The sequence below is a fragment of the Labeo rohita genome, chromosome 19, assembly GCF_022985175.1.
Source record: "Labeo rohita strain BAU-BD-2019 chromosome 19, IGBB_LRoh.1.0, whole genome shotgun sequence".
NCBI lineage: Eukaryota > Metazoa > Chordata > Actinopteri > Cypriniformes > Cyprinidae > Labeo > Labeo rohita.
This window is the reverse complement of record NC_066887.1, coordinates 17,600,090-17,617,821: the sequence shown is the minus strand read 5'-3', so window position 1 is coordinate 17,617,821 and position 17,732 is coordinate 17,600,090. Positions and strand designations below refer to the sequence as shown.

General features: G+C 37.1%; 2 protein-coding genes across 6 annotated transcripts in view; one reads left to right on the top strand and one right to left on the bottom strand.

Annotated features, from left to right (window-relative positions):
• The window catches only part of sgce (sarcoglycan, epsilon), a 17,775-nt gene extending 13,496 nt beyond the window's left edge, over positions 1-4,279 (top strand). For 2 of the 4 annotated variants that reach the window (XM_051135943.1, XM_051135946.1), the window contains 5 exons: positions 386-412; positions 799-987; positions 2,864-2,907; positions 3,197-3,234; positions 3,322-4,279. In XM_051135943.1, the coding sequence (XP_050991900.1) occupies positions 386-412; positions 799-987; positions 2,864-2,907; positions 3,197-3,234; positions 3,322-3,372 (349 nt within the window). In that variant the 3' untranslated portion in view covers positions 3,373-4,279. The remainder of the gene's footprint in view (positions 1-385; positions 413-798; positions 988-2,863; positions 2,908-3,196; positions 3,235-3,321) is intronic. The other 2 variants (XM_051135944.1, XM_051135945.1) reach the window with 2 other exon arrangements.
• Positions 4,251-17,732, bottom strand: casd1 (CAS1 domain containing 1). Of its 2 annotated transcripts, none has more exons than XM_051135941.1 (19): positions 17,066-17,732; positions 15,640-15,736; positions 15,430-15,550; positions 14,057-14,095; positions 13,868-13,930; positions 13,051-13,095; positions 12,843-12,966; positions 12,563-12,765; positions 12,064-12,474; positions 11,878-11,967; positions 11,660-11,779; positions 10,682-10,838; positions 10,479-10,558; positions 10,143-10,244; positions 9,897-10,040; positions 9,747-9,824; positions 9,410-9,502; positions 5,583-5,870; positions 4,251-5,511 (listed from the first exon to the last, which is right to left on the bottom strand). In XM_051135941.1, exons 1-18 carry the CDS (start codon positions 17,367-17,369, stop codon positions 5,619-5,621), a joined length of 2,523 nt encoding a protein of 840 aa, XP_050991898.1. In that variant the 5' UTR covers positions 17,370-17,732; the 3' UTR covers positions 4,251-5,511; positions 5,583-5,618. The 2 variants fall into 2 exon arrangements, with proteins under 2 accessions (XP_050991898.1, XP_050991899.1); XM_051135942.1 differs by lacking the exon at positions 17,066-17,732 and adding an exon at positions 16,773-16,951.

Sequence of the window (17,732 nt, the reverse complement as noted above, 5' to 3'; positions counted from 1 at the left end):
TTCTAGAATATGTCAAGTTTTGAAAGGCAAGACAGGGTCGCATCCCTGCCAAAAAGCAGCTTACCATCTTCATCAAGCATCAGTTTTTTTTCACCATTTAATCATTAATTGAAACACTGTCAGTCCAAAGGTTCCATCTGTTGTATTTAGAGCCATTCCGGCAGATGTTTCCTCTTCATTATCAGCCAATCCCAGTGTGTTTCCTGATGATGTCACCCACCATCAGAGCTACCGCAGCCTGAAGGAGACCCCTGCATCACCAGACTTCAGTTGATCCATTCACCATTCTCCATTCCCCTCCTGACTCGCTCTCCATTGGCTTTTGTGTGGTTGTCTTTAACTATTAATATTAGAATTTAATTCAGTCATTTTGTTTTGTTTCTAGGGAAAAAAGAAACATGCAAACACCAGAGTAAGTGTTCCCTCTCCTGTGGTCTTGGCTTTTTCTTTTTCCTTTCTTTGGATAGGTCCCTTTGTTTTTTTCTTCCCTGTTTTGTTATCTCAAATCCTTCATCATGGTGACATGTTCATTTCCATCTCATTCATACGATCGCCTCTGTGTCTCCATGGTGTCATCAATGGGCAGCTGCTTCAGTGACAGAGATATATGTCAGCTTATTATAATTGTAAATAATTCATATTGTGGAATGAGGTAGTGTGACAAGTATTCATCAAATAGCTCTTTGCAAAGTAGACAAATAACCCAATGTTATGCCTAGAACTTCAGATATTGTTTATTATACTTTTTGTGCTTATATTTGCTTTAAATAGTCATTTAGTTGTTCCTTCCATTCTCAGTATTCAGCTGGTTCACCACAGCTCCATTCAGAAGTCTACTAAGGAGCTTCGCAGCATGTCTAAGAACCGGGAGATTTCGTGGCCTCTTTCGACATTGCCGGTCTTCCATCCTGTGAGCGGAGAGGTGGTGCCGCCCATCCATCCTGACAACTACGAGACCACCAGCATGCCGCTCATGCAGACGCAGACGTGAGTCTGGTACTTTTGCTTTAATCACAGGCATAATTTGAGTTTGGAAAGGGTGGATCTGGTTTAAAGGGGTCATCGGATGCAAAGTTCACTTTTACATGTTGTTTGAACATTAATGTGTGTTGGCAGTGTATGTACACATCTAGCCTATAATGCTAAAAATCCATGCAGCGTCACACCAACAGAGGCCGCTCCCACGACAGTTGATTGACATGAGCGTCTTACCTCAGACCCGCCCTAAATCAGCTGTAACAGTCCGACCTCCATTGTTTTGATGCCGAAGCAAGGATGTACGTTAGACAAGAATATCTCTGATTGAGCGATTGAGGTGTTGTGTTGCTGGATGTAATAATGAACATAGTAGTCATCATTTACTCCCGACATTTGAACCGCTGAAGATGCAGTAGATTACGTTTGTTTGTGAAGGGAATGCGCCTCCTGATCTACATAAATGCAAACGCAAATCACTCGTGATCCAGCTTCACCTACAGCAGAAGGTGAGTGTAAGGGTTTTTTTATGAATCTCTGCAATCATCTTTCCTAATAACGTGTTAGTTGGCAAGTTTCGCGGCTAAACACGCTAAATGCGGCTGAATTAAACAGGCTCGTCACTCCACAGAGAGAAGAGAGGGGCGGGGCGAGCAGAGCTCATTTGCATTTAAAGGAACAATCCATCAGAATGGGTTGATTTTTGCATCATTTTGATGATAAAAAGGGTGTTGTTTTACACTACCACTGAGAATTTTTAACCAAAGTATATTCTTTAAGACCCTAAAGAATCATTTCAGCTTGTGGAAAATGGGCATCTGATGACCCCCTTAAGAAGAGTTGAGAAAGTAGGTTACTATAATCCAGTGTTCTTTAAAAACAAGCTTGAATCTCCAAGTGCCCTGGTATTAAGTCACTGATGACTTGGAGAGATTAAAGCAGATCAAACATCACAACATATGCGTATTATCATCAGTTAGACTGACCTAAAATGATGTGATAAGACGATGCAGAAGAAAGTAGTTGGAATGTGAATCTAAAGATTTCAGTTACTGAATGGTTGCATGCATGTTTTTTAGTACTTTTATCTATTTTGAATGACAGTTTATATCTTGCAATTCTGACTTTACACCACACAATTGTGAGTTACGTCAGAATTCTGAGTTATAAACTTGCAATTCTGAGAACACATCAGTCATCAGTCTCACAGAATTGCAAGATATAAACTTGCAATTGTGAGAAAAAAGTAAGAATAGCATGATACAAACTTGCATTTGCGAGAAAATGTCAGAATTGCGTAATTCTGACTTTATTTCTAGCAGTTTTTCATGCAATTCTAAGGAAAAAAAGTCTTAGCTTGTAATTGTGAGTTTATATCATGCAATTCTTTAAAAAAATGGCGAACTGATTTGATTGCAATTGAATTGAGTTACTTAACTTTATTTTTAGCAAATGTGAGTTTGTCATGTAATTCTGAGAGTTCAGTCTCACAAATTGGACTATAGCTCGTAATTGCGAGTTTATATCATGGAATTTTGACTTTATAACTCGCAACTGCGAGTTTATATCTTTCAATTCTAAGAAAAAAGTCAAAATTGCAAGTTTTTATCAGAATTGTGAGATAAAAAGTCACAATAACCTTTTTATTTTTTATTCTGGAAATGGGCTTCATTTTTTTTTTTTTCTATTTACTGTAAAGAACTGACTCTTACTTTTGCGCTGTTGCAGAATAAGTGCATGAAACTGTTGTTGTTTTTAGTTTATGCAAGAGCTTTTAATGCAACGACCCTCATTATTCTTTTTTTTCTTAATGGAATTGGTTCTTTTTCTAACCCTAAAACAATGATAGTAATAAGGATCTTGACCAAAGATTTGTGTTTACTCACAGAAATCTTCAAAACCAGATTCAAATACCACAGCAGCAGTCCTCTGGTAAGTGAAGTATTTAAACCCAATTCCTAAGCTTTTCATTCCATTGATACGAACGGCACCTGATACCAGATGGCACAGAAACAGAGTTAGACATTTTCTTAAATTATCCATAAAAACTAAAGGCTGTTCTCATTTTCCTGGCAGTGGAGATGTTAATTGCACTCATGGTGCTTTAGTTCTCTTTCATTGCTCTCTGCTGAACCCCAGTGTACACATAATGAACTGCCATCAAACAGCTGTGAACTCTCTTCCTGTCTAACATGCTGTTCATTCATTCATGCTAACAAAGGAGATAATTATTGTATGTCGACTTTTCGGAGACTAGAGGCAAGTATTACTCTTCACATCTGTGATAATGCTTTAAAACAAGAAAAAGAGCCATTTCATGTTTCTAAAATGTCTCTCTCGTTGTAGGTAAATGGTATTCTTGAGGAGAGAAAAGTGGCCGAAGCTCTAAACCTGTGATCTCATGTGGCTTCACTTTTGTACCTGTTTTATCTCACCAAATGTGCATGTGTAGCTGTAGCTTCAAGCTAAATGCCTTTGTGTTCTCATGCACACATGTAAAAGTGCAATATCCAAACACTTTTCAGCTAATGTTGGATGGACACACTAAAACAATCTTTAAAATAGTTTCCACATTAAATATGTTGTCAAATGTTCTAAATTTTTGGTATGAGCCACTAATGGAGGCACATTTAATGAGATCTGAACAGATCATTTTGTTCTCTTATGTGAGTAAATGTGTTTTGATAAATTAATACACTTGCCACTAAATAAAACCACTGGCGTATGTTTGTTCTGTAAGACATTTAAACAAAAATGAAGATGATCACGTTTTTGAGAAGGGGTTTATCGTCAGCATTGACTGTACAAGATGAAGGCATTTTCAAATTAAATGAGCATTTTCACATTTTAGGACATACTGTATACACACACAGAAGATTCCTTTGAGGCCTTTGGGGTTTCTTTAAATAATAAAGCGAACTATACAAATAATTTGTTTTATGAACAGACGTTGCTCAAAAAAAAAAAAAAAAAAAAAAAAAAAAAATCAGTTAGTTGCATGGATCTGCCAGTTGATGGCACACTGTACAAATTTTGCTTTGCTTAGAAAACATTTTAACTGATGAAACAAAATATTAATATACCCTTTTAAATTCACATATATTGAACTGCTATGAAAAGTAGATTTAAAAATGTGACCGTTTCATAATAAATGCAACTTCTCAGCCAAAATGTCTGATATTTAACTACAATGTACCACTATTGAAACAATATACCTGTCTCTCAATGGCACATAATGAAGAATCTATTTACAGCATTATCAGTAAACTGATAAATTATCTCTCTTTTTTTTTTTTTTTTTTTTTACATGTAATACATAAAAAATACATTAAGTTGAACGTGACCTTCAGGCTTCAGCTGTTGCATTTCAAGCAGTTTGAGAGGATATGAAGATATACATTAAACAATAAATAATGAGGTCACTGATCGTAGACAAAGCTGGCTCTAACATTTATCTGTATTTGTATAAACTGAGTAAACTCGTATGGCAAGAAAACCGAACAATAACTGGCTCACGGACTCAGTGCATTCAAAAGAGGGCGTCGTGTTCTGACTGTGTCTGATCAAAGTGCATGACTTCTTTTGTCATTTGGAACTATCCACTTTTTTAAAAAAAAAAAAAACAGGCTCATTGTCTAACTCCCCTAGAGTTAAACAGTTGAGTTTTACCGTTTTCGAATCCATTCAGCCGATCGCCGGGTCTGGCGGTAGCACTTTTAGCATAGATCACTGAATCTGATTAGACCACCAATCCTGGAGATCGGCTGAATGGATTTGAAAACGGTAAAAAAAACAACAACAAAAAAAAAAAAACTCAACTGTTTAACTCTAGGGGAGTTGGAAAATTAGCCTTTTTTTTTTTTTTTTTTTTTTTAAAAAAGTGGAGTGTTCCTTTACAGTTCAAGTTTACCTTTCACATCAGTAGCCGTTCCTCTAACATCCACCTAAAATTTACTGATCAAACAGTCACCCTCTATAAAACATTCTGATGGAAGCAGTGCATGCTTATGGATCCCATTAGTAGTGGTAAGAAATTCACTGCCAGGGAGTTTTTACAACGGCATAGAAATGGATGTTCACCTTTCGATAATCCAAAGGTTTCATATTCACAAGCTGCTGGTGTGATATGAATGTAAATAATTGTAAAGAAACATTTGATGCCGATAGAGTTCTGTCAGTTTTAAAAGGTGAGAGGCAGGAATGTATTACTCCTTCACATTTTGCAGTCATGGGCGTCAGGTACAAAAAAAAACTGAGAACTGGGAGACGTTGAGGACACACAAATACATACCCCTGTATAAAACATAAATTATTAAATACTGTCCATAAAACGCATCTCAGAGCTGTGAGAGAGAGGACAGAGCAGAGGTGTACAGGTATCATCTACACACAGTATGTGTAATTTGTCTACTGCAAACATCCTGCTTCCATAATCGTTGTTTGATCATCTGAAGCACTTCTGTTCCACGGTTCTTGGCTCCAGAGTTTTTTTTTTTATATATAGACCCATGCCGTAAGAATTCCCTGGATCAATTCCTAGGAAAAAAAAAAAAAAGTTCTAGGCAGGTCGAGTTTTTTTTTAATATTATACAGATTAGGATCCTCACCGAACGAGGTGTGCTACTGTCTCTGATTGCCCTGGATTACTCGTTTCGGGACAGTATCAGTACCAGCACTAGAAAGGCTCCTGCCCCCAGCAGTCTCTTCAGTAGAGGCCCGCTCTCTTTAGGAATGGCCACCTGGGCCAAGTCATTGGTGATCTGGGAAATCTCATGAGCTACACAGACGAAGATGAATGTGCTGACAATAATGTTTAAAGTGGGGTTTCCAGGAATGAGGACCAGGATGCCCTTGGTGTCCGCTGCTAGCCAAATATGATACTGGCATATGAAGAGCTGGTGGAGAATACAGAAAGCATGTTGGAATGGTTGCAGTACTTTCAAAATGGTGGAATAGTTTGTTTATTTACAGTGGTGCCTGCTTGCCTCCTGGACCTCCATAAGTATATTGCGGTAAATGTAGTTAATTTTATACTTAAAAGGATAGCTCACTTAAAAATGAAAAATCTGTCTGCAATTACTCATCATCATGTCGTTCCAAACCTGTAAGACATTCGTTCATCTTCAGAACACAAATTAAGATATTTTAGATTAAATCCGAGCTTTCTGACCCTGTATAGACAGCAACGCAACTACCACGTTCAGTGTTGCCAAGTCTGTAGTTTTCCTGTGAAATTGGGCTACTGCGGGTTGTTTTTTTACTTCCACAGGTTGAAGCGACCCCAATAACCTGATAATTAGCCCCTGGAATATGAATTTTACCAGGGGAACCCCGCCAAAAATTTTGTATTTTACCCCCCAGAATGCATTTTTATGAGGGGACTGCCCTGAAACACAAGTGGGCTAAATTTGGGCTAGTTTTTGCAATTGGCTGGACTTTGTTGTGAACACCTGGCAACCCAGATCACAAGGCCCAAAAAGGTAGTAAAGACATCATTAAAATAGTCCATGAGTATCATGACGCATGGGTGTCGTGCTGTTGACGTTGGAGCCGGTGTTCTGACGTAGAACATAAATGTCTTTTAGCAGCACCACACGCATGTGACGTGGTACTGTTGTAAATAAAGCCGTAATTTCTGTTCTCTTTGCAGAGTATTCTCGTTTGCAAGTATTCTCGTAGCTTAATAACATTACAGTTTAACCACTGATGTCTCATGGGGTATTTTAACAATGTCCTTACTATCTTTCTGGGCCTTGTACGTGTCAGTTGCGCTGCTGTTTATTCAGGGTCAGAAAGCTCTCAGATTTCATAAAAAAATATCTTTAATTGTGTTTCAAAGATGAACAAAGTTCTTATGTGTTTGGAACGACATGAGGGTGAGTAATTAAGGACCGAATTTTCTAGGGCTGCCCTTCACTAAAGATTTTTCTGGTCGACTAATAGTCTTTCATTTTAAGCAATAGTCGACTATTAGTCGCACGTTTATTAATAAACCATATAAAGCAGTGGTTCTTAAAGTGTGGTACGAGTACCACTAGTGTTACTCATGCTCCCTCTAGGGGTACACAGAGGAATCATTAAATTAAATATAAATTATTGTTTAAACACAATACATTTAACCTATTTGAGTAAAGTTTTTTTACAGTACAGTATTTATTAAACTTTCAGGTACAACAGATTTTAATTTAATCTCTTTTTTGTTTTAATTTACCTATTTGTTAGCACTGCCTAGTAGGGATGTGCGGTATACCGGTACTGGAAAAATACCGGTATGTATTATACTTCAATCGGTACAATATCATAATTTTGCTTAATTCTGTATTTCATACGCTGCTGTTGCGAAGTGCACCTGTATGTGGCAGTGCTTCCCAAATTGCTGCGCAACCAGTAAATGTGACAACAGAACGTGATGGTTCAAACAGATGAAACTCTTTCAATGCGCCCGAAATTAATAAATAAAGAGAACAGCAGAAGTGAAATTGCTATAAATAATGTGCTGCCACAGGAGGCAACACATAAAAGCTATTTTTCGCTTGCTAATCCTGATCTGAGTTAAGAGATCAACAGGTGAGTGCATCATTCATCAGATTTAATTTTTTACTTTTATTTGATCAATGCACATACATAAGATGTGACACAGTAACAATGAAAGCTCAAACGTGCTTGTGTGACACGCTAGAACCAGTGAAATCCTGGTCACTTGCAGATTTCATACAATCGAATATTAACTGAATTTGAATTAAGCAAGAGTTTTGCTATATTATTTTAGTATCAAAAATGTGAAGGGAATGTTTCTGCCGTGCTAATATGAAGCAACTGAGAGAACGAGATTTGTATTTAATGCTTTTTCCTTGGCTATCCGAGTCTGAAATCTAAAAACAATCTGAGAGAGAGAGAAATAATAACGTGATTTTGAATATTACTTTGACTGTTAGACTAACACTTTACAGTAAAGCAACATTTGCCTGTAGGTTTTTTGTTACAGTTTGATACAAAGGTATGAAGATTATAAATATGTTTGTATTATTTATTTAATTTTTATAAAATCGTTTTCAATTCACCTATCTTTTGAGGCTGGTTATTTGATTTAGTATCGACACCATAGTTACTACATACCGAGTTATTACATTCTGGTATCGTACCGAAGCCATAATTATAGTATCGAGCCATCCCTACTGCCCAGTCTTTACAATGTTAAAGTGGCTGACAACAGTAAATATTCTTATTAGCAATAAAACTGCCTCATTTTTGAACTGTGCAGAGCTGCAGCAGAATAGTTTGGCCTACTACGCTACTGTATTTTAATGTTGGTCATTATGGTGGTACTTGGAGAGCCAAATACTTTCTGAGTTAGTACTTGGTATAAAAACTTTGAGAACCACAGATATAAAGCATAATAATGAGGCTTTGATTGCTTACATGCATAGCCTAATAAGCGCTCAAGCGCACACAAAAAAAAGCTTGCTACAGTGCACCGGCGGACATAATAATTATGAATGTGTCAGAGAAAAACAGCAAGGAGACTGCACTGACATTTTAATAATTATTGATAAATTAGTGCTTTCTTTGTTTTCGGCTTAAGAGATGAAGTCGGCAACACTGTCTCACGGATTATACGGATTACATAATCTGAGAATATTTGTTTTCTATTCAAATTGGTTTATTTAAAAGTAGACATTTTACTCTCTATAGATATATTTTTCATGTCTGTAAGCAGTGCATACACAGAGTTTCGAAGTTTCGCACTCAAGTTCACAGAGACAGAGACGGCAGAAACCGCATCATGTTTGCTTTAATTTTTTAATTTTAAAAAAGCGCAATGTTTCGTTGTTATTCTGATTCGAAAGATGTATTACTTTTATCTGTATGACTAAAAATAATTATTTTAAGAGCAAGTAACCGCACCGGCACCTCCATCTGTCATGCAGTAAGCGTGATACTGTTCAGCTTCTACACTCTGCACACTTGAATTGCACAAGTTTTTCTAGGTAACAACTGAAAAATTGATTGATTGAGCAGCCATGTAAAGTTGCTACTACATACAACTTTCAGATGAAAAGCCATATTTGAGGTCGATGAATGATAGGCGAGCATTTAGATGTCCTGCCCAATGTACTGTTTTACCACATAGACCACTTGTTAACGATCTGTCCGTCATGGACTTTGTGACTCCACCACTTCCTGTGGATTTTTTTTTCTGCGTCTAAGCGACTAATACAATTTTGGTCGACCAAGCCTCTTCTCGTTGATTAACAGTTAGTCAACTATTAGGAGGCAGCCCTAGAATTTTTACTTTTTGGGTGAACTATCACTTTAATGCGGGACAAGTTGTAAGCATCCGTTTTAATTAACAGTAGACCATAAATATGACACTGACAATAACCCAGAATAATCTTTTAAAAGTTTGTTTGCAGCAAAGCTTGTACTGTCTCACCTCTAGGGAAATCTTTCCAAACCACGCAAAGAACGAGCTGTACAAAGAGCGAGCGTAACCAGGAATATTCCGGATCAAAATGAAAGCCAGAATCTGTGGGCAGAAAGCACAGTGTGATCAAAAGTCAGCAGCCTCACAGGCACAACAGAATAAAACAAAAAGCCCTTTGAAATCCATTATTTTAGGCTACAAAAAGCCATCTGACTGTCTGAATCAACTGTGATAAAGGTTAGTGTGGTTATGAACAGTCAGTTTTATTTCTTTTTTATGTTTTGGATAAAATCACACATAGTGTGCAATTATAAAGAAAATATACAGTAGTGGGATGGGTACTTGCCTGGACAACCGAAATGTATGGATGCATCTCATTACACTCAGACTTGTTTTTGCACCCACTGGCCCAAATGGAATATGTCTGCAAACAAAAGAATCAATTGTTAAAAAGTCAAATTACTATTTTCAGAGAGAGAGACAGAATAAGCCTTACCATAAAAGACACCACAGAGACAAAGAGCAGACAGTTGGAAATCTTGTTGGAAAACAGAGGCTCTCCTTTCCCTTCAGACAGCAGCTGACATTTCTGCAGCAGCAGCAGGTATATGAAGGCAAAGAGCATCCCATTGATCACAGCCTAGCATACAAGAGAGCAGAAAGAAATCTGTTACTTTAAAATATGAAACTGACAAATGTTTCAGAGTTCATACTAATTCAAAGGAAAGGTTGTTTTACGCACAAATCGATCCAGTTTCCACCTGAACCACCACTCATGGATGCTACCTTGCAGCTCAAAGAGTTTTGAAACTGGCCACAAAGAGAAAATAGCCTCAAACAGTTCCTGCAACAAACACAAAATATTGAAATGTGCATACTTGAATCGAAACTAGTCTTAAAAAAAAGAAGTTCCCTTTCAAAGTTTGAACTTTAAAGGAAGTTTAAACTCGCAGGCACCATAGAAGCCCACTATATGGAGAACATTCCTGAAATGTTTTCCTCAAAAAACACAATTTTTTTTATGACTGAAGAAAGAAAGACAAGAACATCTTGGATGACAAGGAGGTTAGAAGCTCACCTGTGAGTATGCAAAGAAGCAGATGAAAAGAAGCAAACCCAAAAGTTTCAACAATAGTGCCAGATTCCAGAATGCACTACCTGTACATAATTGAGGGAGAAAAAAAGAGAAACAGTGTTTCATGTGTAAAAAAAAAAATCATTTTAGGATTGTTTGGCGTCTATTAAACAAATAACAGCAAATATTGTTATGACTTCAATTACCATTGGCTTGCTTCTGAAGAATCTGTGGCCACAATGCCATTGTAGCATAGATAACTGCAAACCAAAAGGTGACTAGAGGCACAAAGTAATAAAACTGATAAGGCCTGTCCATAACCAGACACAGCACCACCACAAGGAAGTTTAGCCTGAAGAGAACCTAAAAGAAACACAGAGAGGAGTCATTATTTATATCATACAGTGCAGTTATAAATATTACCATTATTAGTATTTACACTGCTAAGCAATTTGGTCACACCTAGAACCATCTCCCACATTGCACAATAAAAGAAAGCCAACAAAGCTATCATCTAGTGATGAAATATGAACTAGTAATAATTCATATGTTAAGTAACTGAAAACAATAGATGACAGTTCACATTTATTAGAAGTTCATAAGTTACTATATTATTAGTTAATATTTTGAAATAATGTAAAAATGTTAAACTTTTATCAAATAATGTTAAAATACTGCACAATACTGTATAATATCAATAACAAATGTCATACTGTGATTTTAGCTTTAAGAAATACAGTGTTAATATACTCTACTCTTCAAAAGTTTGGGGTCAACAGCATTTTATTTTTTATATTTTATATAAAAAGTCTCTTATAAGAAGCAAGGCTGCATTATTTATTAAAAATACAGTAATATTGTCAAATATTATTACAATTTAAAACAGCTGTTTTCTATGTTAATGTATTTTAAAATCTAATTTATTCCTGTGAAGACAAAGCTGAATTTTCAGCAGCTATTGCTCCAGTCTTCAGTGTCACATCATCCTTCAGAAATCGCTGGAAATCATTCTAATGTGCTACTTTTTTCAGTAAACATCAAATGAAACTAAAATGTGTTTGTTGGTCAAAAAAAACAAACAAACAAACAGAGGACTTTGCCTCGTAATTTTAGAAGAAGAAGACCACGTGTCACTGCTACATGCATACAGGAACTCAAGATAAGTAAAGTTTGGCAACAAGTACCTGACACACTCTGTAAAGTCCAAAGTCTCCCTTCAGCCAGAAGAATGAGAAGTGTCCATATCCTGTTTGGAAGAGATACGCAGCTACCAGGACACGGACATGCATGTACACAGGTATAAACTGGGAAAACAAAGGAGATTAAGAGTGCAGTCACTAGTGATACCAGAGTAAAGCAAAGTAATCCAATGCAGTTAAATCCAAGCTATTAATAACCGTACAGCGCTAGCTCCAGAAATGTGATAAATAAGGATGACCAGCTGCATCCAGCCCTTCCATTCATCCGTTTGCTCTCTGTTCAGGAGCTTCGCCTGGAAAGAGAAATTGTACAAGAATGTCAATATGAACATCTAAACAGGATCGAGATCTTTTTCAGACTAGAACAATTTCCCAAGAGTGTGCGCTACCTCCTTGCTGTTCTCACTGTAGAAGATCCCCAGAACGAAGATGTAGATGAGAGGGATGAAAAAGGTAGAATGTGTATAGAATTTCTGTTCCTTCATAAAGATATCTGCCCTGTCACACAGGTAGAAGTACAACATGATAAGGCTCATTTTGCAGATGGCCAGTAAAGGTCCCTTTGAGTTCAGCTGACCCACAGCAGGGGGTTTCTTCTCCTCTCCGCTCTCCACATCAGAAACAGGTCTGCTTTTACGATGTTTACTATAGCCTAGGACGAGGAACCAGACGACGGCCATCAGGAAGAGAACAGCAGCCAACATCTGGAGGATGCTTAGAGGAGGAGCGCTCTGACAGCAAGAGCCATCAATGGGCTTTAAGATCTTGTTGCACAGGGAGTTCATCAGAACCATGGCGCCCTGAGAAGTGGATAAATAGAAGTCACATTAGTTATAAATAATAAAATGTAGCTATTAATTGTAAAACTAGTCTCAACTAGAGGCTTACAACATCTCTTGTGCTCTCAGGAAGGTGCAAACCATCCACAGACTGGGAAATGGTCTCCATAGCAGCTTGCCGAGAGGCCTCTAAGAACTTGATCTTCTTTTTGCTGGTATTCAGAGTACTAACCGCCGCCTCGTTGTACAGATTTATCTGCTCGTTTGTGATCATCTTTCGACTGTCACTTAGCACGTCCTCATAAACAGGATCTATACAAACAGGAAAGGCAAGCACATGAGACAGGAATGTAGAGCCACCATTAGAGGATCTGAATTTCAAAACTCACCTTGCAGAACCCAATAGACTTCGCTGTGCTCAGCTAGTTTTTCCAGTGTGTCGGATATAGCTGTGAGGTTCGCTTTGTACTGCAAAAGCGCCTCACTTTTGCCATTGTGCAACTTAATGGACCACTGTTGGACAAATACAAACACAAGTCATTAGAAGGATTTTCAGTAACAGCACCTGAATGCATTATGACTGTAACAGGAACTCACCGTAGCAGCACCGATGATGATGACATGTGGTTTGGAAGCAGATCCCTAGAATTATTAAGAGATGAGAAAGATTCTTAAGCCTGTGATTTAAAGGATTAGTTCACTTCCAGAAAGATTTCCTGATAATTTACTCACCTCCATGTCATTCAAAATGTTCATGTCTTTCTTCAATCGAAAAGAAATTAAGTTTTTTAAAGAAAAAACATTCCAGGATTTTTCTCTATATAGTGGACTTCAATGGGACCCAACGGGTTGAAGGTCCAAATTGCAGTTTCATTGCAGCTTCAAAGGGCTCTACACGATCCCCATTGAGGAATAAGCGTCTTATCTAGCAAAATGAACAGTTATTTTCTAAAATAAATAAATAATTTATTTTAGTTTGACTTTGCACAATCATTTTGTAAATACTACGTTGGTATTTCTGCCTATGTCATGCGTGAACTTTCCAACGTGATTACGTAATGCATCAGGTCGAGCTAGTGCAAGACAAATATGTACTTTTTCTTTCCTTTTTTTTTTGGAAAATGACAGATTGTTTTGCTAGATATGACTTATTCCCTGCCTGGGATCGTGTAGAGCCCTTTAAAGCTGTAATGAAACATTTGGACCTTCAACCCGTTGGGTCCCACTGAAGTCCACTCTATGGAGAAAAATCCTGGAATGTTTTTCTCAAGAACCTTTTCGACTGAAAACACAGTCATGAACATCTTGGATGACATGGGGGTGAGTAAATTATCAGGAAATTTTTATTCTGGAAGTGAACTTCTCCTTTAATAACTTGCCTGATTTCTAACCAGTACAACGGAGTTGTCCTTACCTCTGTCCATGACATCAACTGCTCCTTCAAGGAATTGTTCACTTCAGCATACCACAGGAAGTCCTAAAAGGTAAACATAGGGAACATATTTGGAGTTGTTATATAACAGTTAATAACTGTGAAGGATCACGGCTCAAATAAAAGGAAACTTTTTATTGTATAGGATGAAACTAATTATAAAACACTTACGACAGTGGAATCACCATCTACAAAAGGGATGTTTTCATGCTGGTGGAACAATTGATAAGAAGGAAAAATATATATAATTAACTTTGATCAGAATAATTGATATATTTATTACCGTTATCGCATCTACTGTAAATTCATAATAATAAAACTTTAGCATTGAATGTATTATAAATAATATAAAATGTATTATTCTTATTCATTTTGCCTTTAAATCAAGTAAATGGCACATTCTTTTTTTTAATGGATTAGTTTTTATTATAAATTATTTATCAATGTGCATTTTTTCTCATAACCTTTAATCAAAATAACTTCCCCTCCCACTTGCAACAACATCTTATCTCTTCTTTGATGACGTGTTCAGTGGCACAAGGGCGGGACAATGAATTCTCCCCTCCAGCAATCTGTCACTCACTTGAGATTCCAGCAAGAGCAAACAATGATCAAATCAATTTTTAGATGAACAAAATCAGGTCCCACCCTACATTATTTTCTCATCTGAGAAGCCAGTTCGTCAGGATGTGTCACGACAGTGAAGAAAAGACAATTGTTTCATGTCAACTTTAATTAATAATATTTTTGTAAGAGTGTTCAGCAGCACAGTGTAAAGAAATCACAGCTCAAGAGGTACAATTTGATGTTTGTGACTGTGTTTGAGAGACTTGGTGACAGTAAAAAGTATTTTAAACTGCCATGCTGTAATCATATCTGTGGAGGGTGACATGAAATTTCAGTTTATGAAGTTGATGTTAACTTGCAGAAAATCAGCGTGGACCCATTTGAGCATTTTAAAGCGGAAACAGTGATCACCTATTCTTCACTATTGTCATATACATATAAGTGAAACAGCTATCGAAAGAGAAAAAAAATACAGATCTGACTTTGTTCATTTGGAATTTATCGGATCGTAGAAAAAGGGAATGGTGAAGGCAATTTGAAAAATTATGGAGCACTTTTTTTAAACAAAAAAAAAAAAAAAAAATATTTTGTGACCTTAAATGATATACATTTGCACTTCCACCCACATAATAAATGAATCATGTTTTATAGAAGTCATGAAATATTATAAAGGTCTGCCACAACAACAACAACAACAAAAAAAAAGACTGCACCAAGGTTAGTGTCTATAAACAAATGCTTTTGTCTGGGGCATATTTTCAAAGACCAGTGGTAATATTCTGGTAAACAGGAACAATTACACCCTTTCCTTTTTAATTTAACTGCAGCCTTTGAATGGCACTTTTATTAAAGTCGCAGTTGCTTGGGGGCCATCCTACATTAAACAAAATATGACTTTGGAGAAAACATTCAATCTGGTGTGAAATTAAATCAGTTAACCAACAGAACACTTATTGAAATAAACAGCAACAACAAACCTTGTTCCCAACTTCTTTCACCTCAGGGTTCATCATTTTGATGAATGAATAGAAGAGCTGGCGTATTCTAGAGTCTCCTACAAATGCTATTCTCTTCTCTCTGAGGCACAACTTTGCTTCACTAAAAGACAATAAAAAAACAGTAAATTCCAGCCCACGTTTCCATCCCATGTGTCACTGAGGTACAGTGACAATCACAACATGACTTACGTGCTTTTGTACTTGTGTAGCATGCAGCCGTAGGGCTGCCATACATTGTCCCCTAAAAAACGTCCACTGGATAAAAGCCAGTCACATGTGTCACCGCCTGAAACAAACAATGCATAATTATAGCGAATAAACATTTCAAGAATAACACAATATTTATAATAACACACATTTATTCTGTTATTTAGCAAGGGTGCATCTAATTGATCAAAAGCAACAGTAAATCTTTTACATAGACACAAATAAAATTTCTGAAACATTTTATAATAAGGTTAATTAGTTAACATTAGTTAACTACATTAGCTAACAAGAACTAAGAATGAACAGTACTTCTACAGCATTTATTAATCTTAGTTAATTTCAGCATTTACTAATGCATTGTTAACATTAGTTAATGCACTGTGAACTAACATGAACAACTTTTTACTAACATTAACAAAGATGAATAAATACTAAAATAAATGTATTGTTCACACGAGCACCAAATCAGTAAACCACAATGCACAATGGCCAAATATGTCTGTCTGATATGTGTACAACATAAAACCATAATTTAAAAATAGAGTATAAGTATTTCAGTTTCAATATTTTGTTCCTCCATGTGCCTTCTATGGAGGATACAGCTTCTATGCCAACATGATAAGCAGGAGAGGATATCATATCACATATTTAGAGCACATTTGCACATAATATTTGTATTTCAAATCATGTTATACAATAAAGATTTTAATTTTTAGGTGATTTTTTTTATCCTCATCCCTGATTATAAGAGGAAATGATATATGCAATGCGCAATCCTGACAATATTAAGCACAATACTGTCACCTGAACATGCCTAAACATAAAGATATGACCGATAACAATTTAATGCTGCATTTTCAGGCAACACAAGTGAGACTAGATGAATGATCATCCAGAAATGACTGTCTCTCCATCAAAAAGTTCTAATAATGAAGATACCTGGAATAGATCTTAAACTAACATGCGTTTAGCTAGATTTCAAAATCTTGTGAACTATTTTCGGGCGTCAGACACGCCTATAACGTTCTCCAAAATATTTCCTAGGCACCTGTTTTTAAGATAAGGCCTACTGGGCGCTATGCGTCCAAAAATGAAGTCCAACTGGAAATGCAAACCTGATGACAGACCAGCTGAGCGACAAAACTGGTTTAGGCTTTGATCCGTTATTGATTAGCTAGAATGCTTGACAGGTAAAATACTATGCTTCGCAATAAAAATACGCCGAACAGATGTCCGTTTTGATAAAGCGTCCAGAGTTCAGTTGTGTTTTCACAAGTAAAGCTGCAGCTGTTATTTAGCAATGACAGACACGCGCACACGCTCACTGAAAACATTGACTGACAGCATTAGCATAGACGCTAACACAAACACGCAGCTCTTGCTCACGCACCACTGCATAAACACTCACCTCCATAGTGTCGAGAAGCTGTGTGAAACACAGTGAGAATCACGACGGCGGCGACAGATAGCAATTTTGCATTTTTGATAGTGAAATATTGATTTATTTCCCGTTTGCCTAGGCTATAGGCCAGGACCGCCATCTTGGCTCCTCCATGACAACAGGCAGACAGACGAGCTGCGGCGACGCTGACGATGTCAGAGCCGAGCGGCGCGTGCCCGCTTCCCGCGTGTGCCTCAGGTTCTGTTGCGGTCAGAGGAGTTTGGTCGGAGTCCGCTTGTGCTCTTTGTGCTGCGTTTGCCTCAGCTATCATATCTACATCAGGTTTTACTTTTCCCTGATTGCTTTCTTTCGCCTTCCAACGCTTTCCAAATATTACCGACTTTTCAAATTAATGAAAAGTTACTACAAACTAATGTTACTTCTTTACTTTCGTTCTTTCTTTTTTCGGTGTCCTGCCCAGTGAAGGAAACTAGCACACCCTGTTAAATTTAAAACTTATTTCCTCTATTTCTTGAACCGCCACATCCAATATATAATGTGTGGTCAAGACGCACAACCTTTTAACTGCTTTGTTGAATTAGACATGCCCTTCCTCATCAGTGAACAGGTTGCGTAGAGTTCACTTGCTATCTTGCACGTCAGGTTGTGCTGGTTGGGACTAAACATTGTGTTG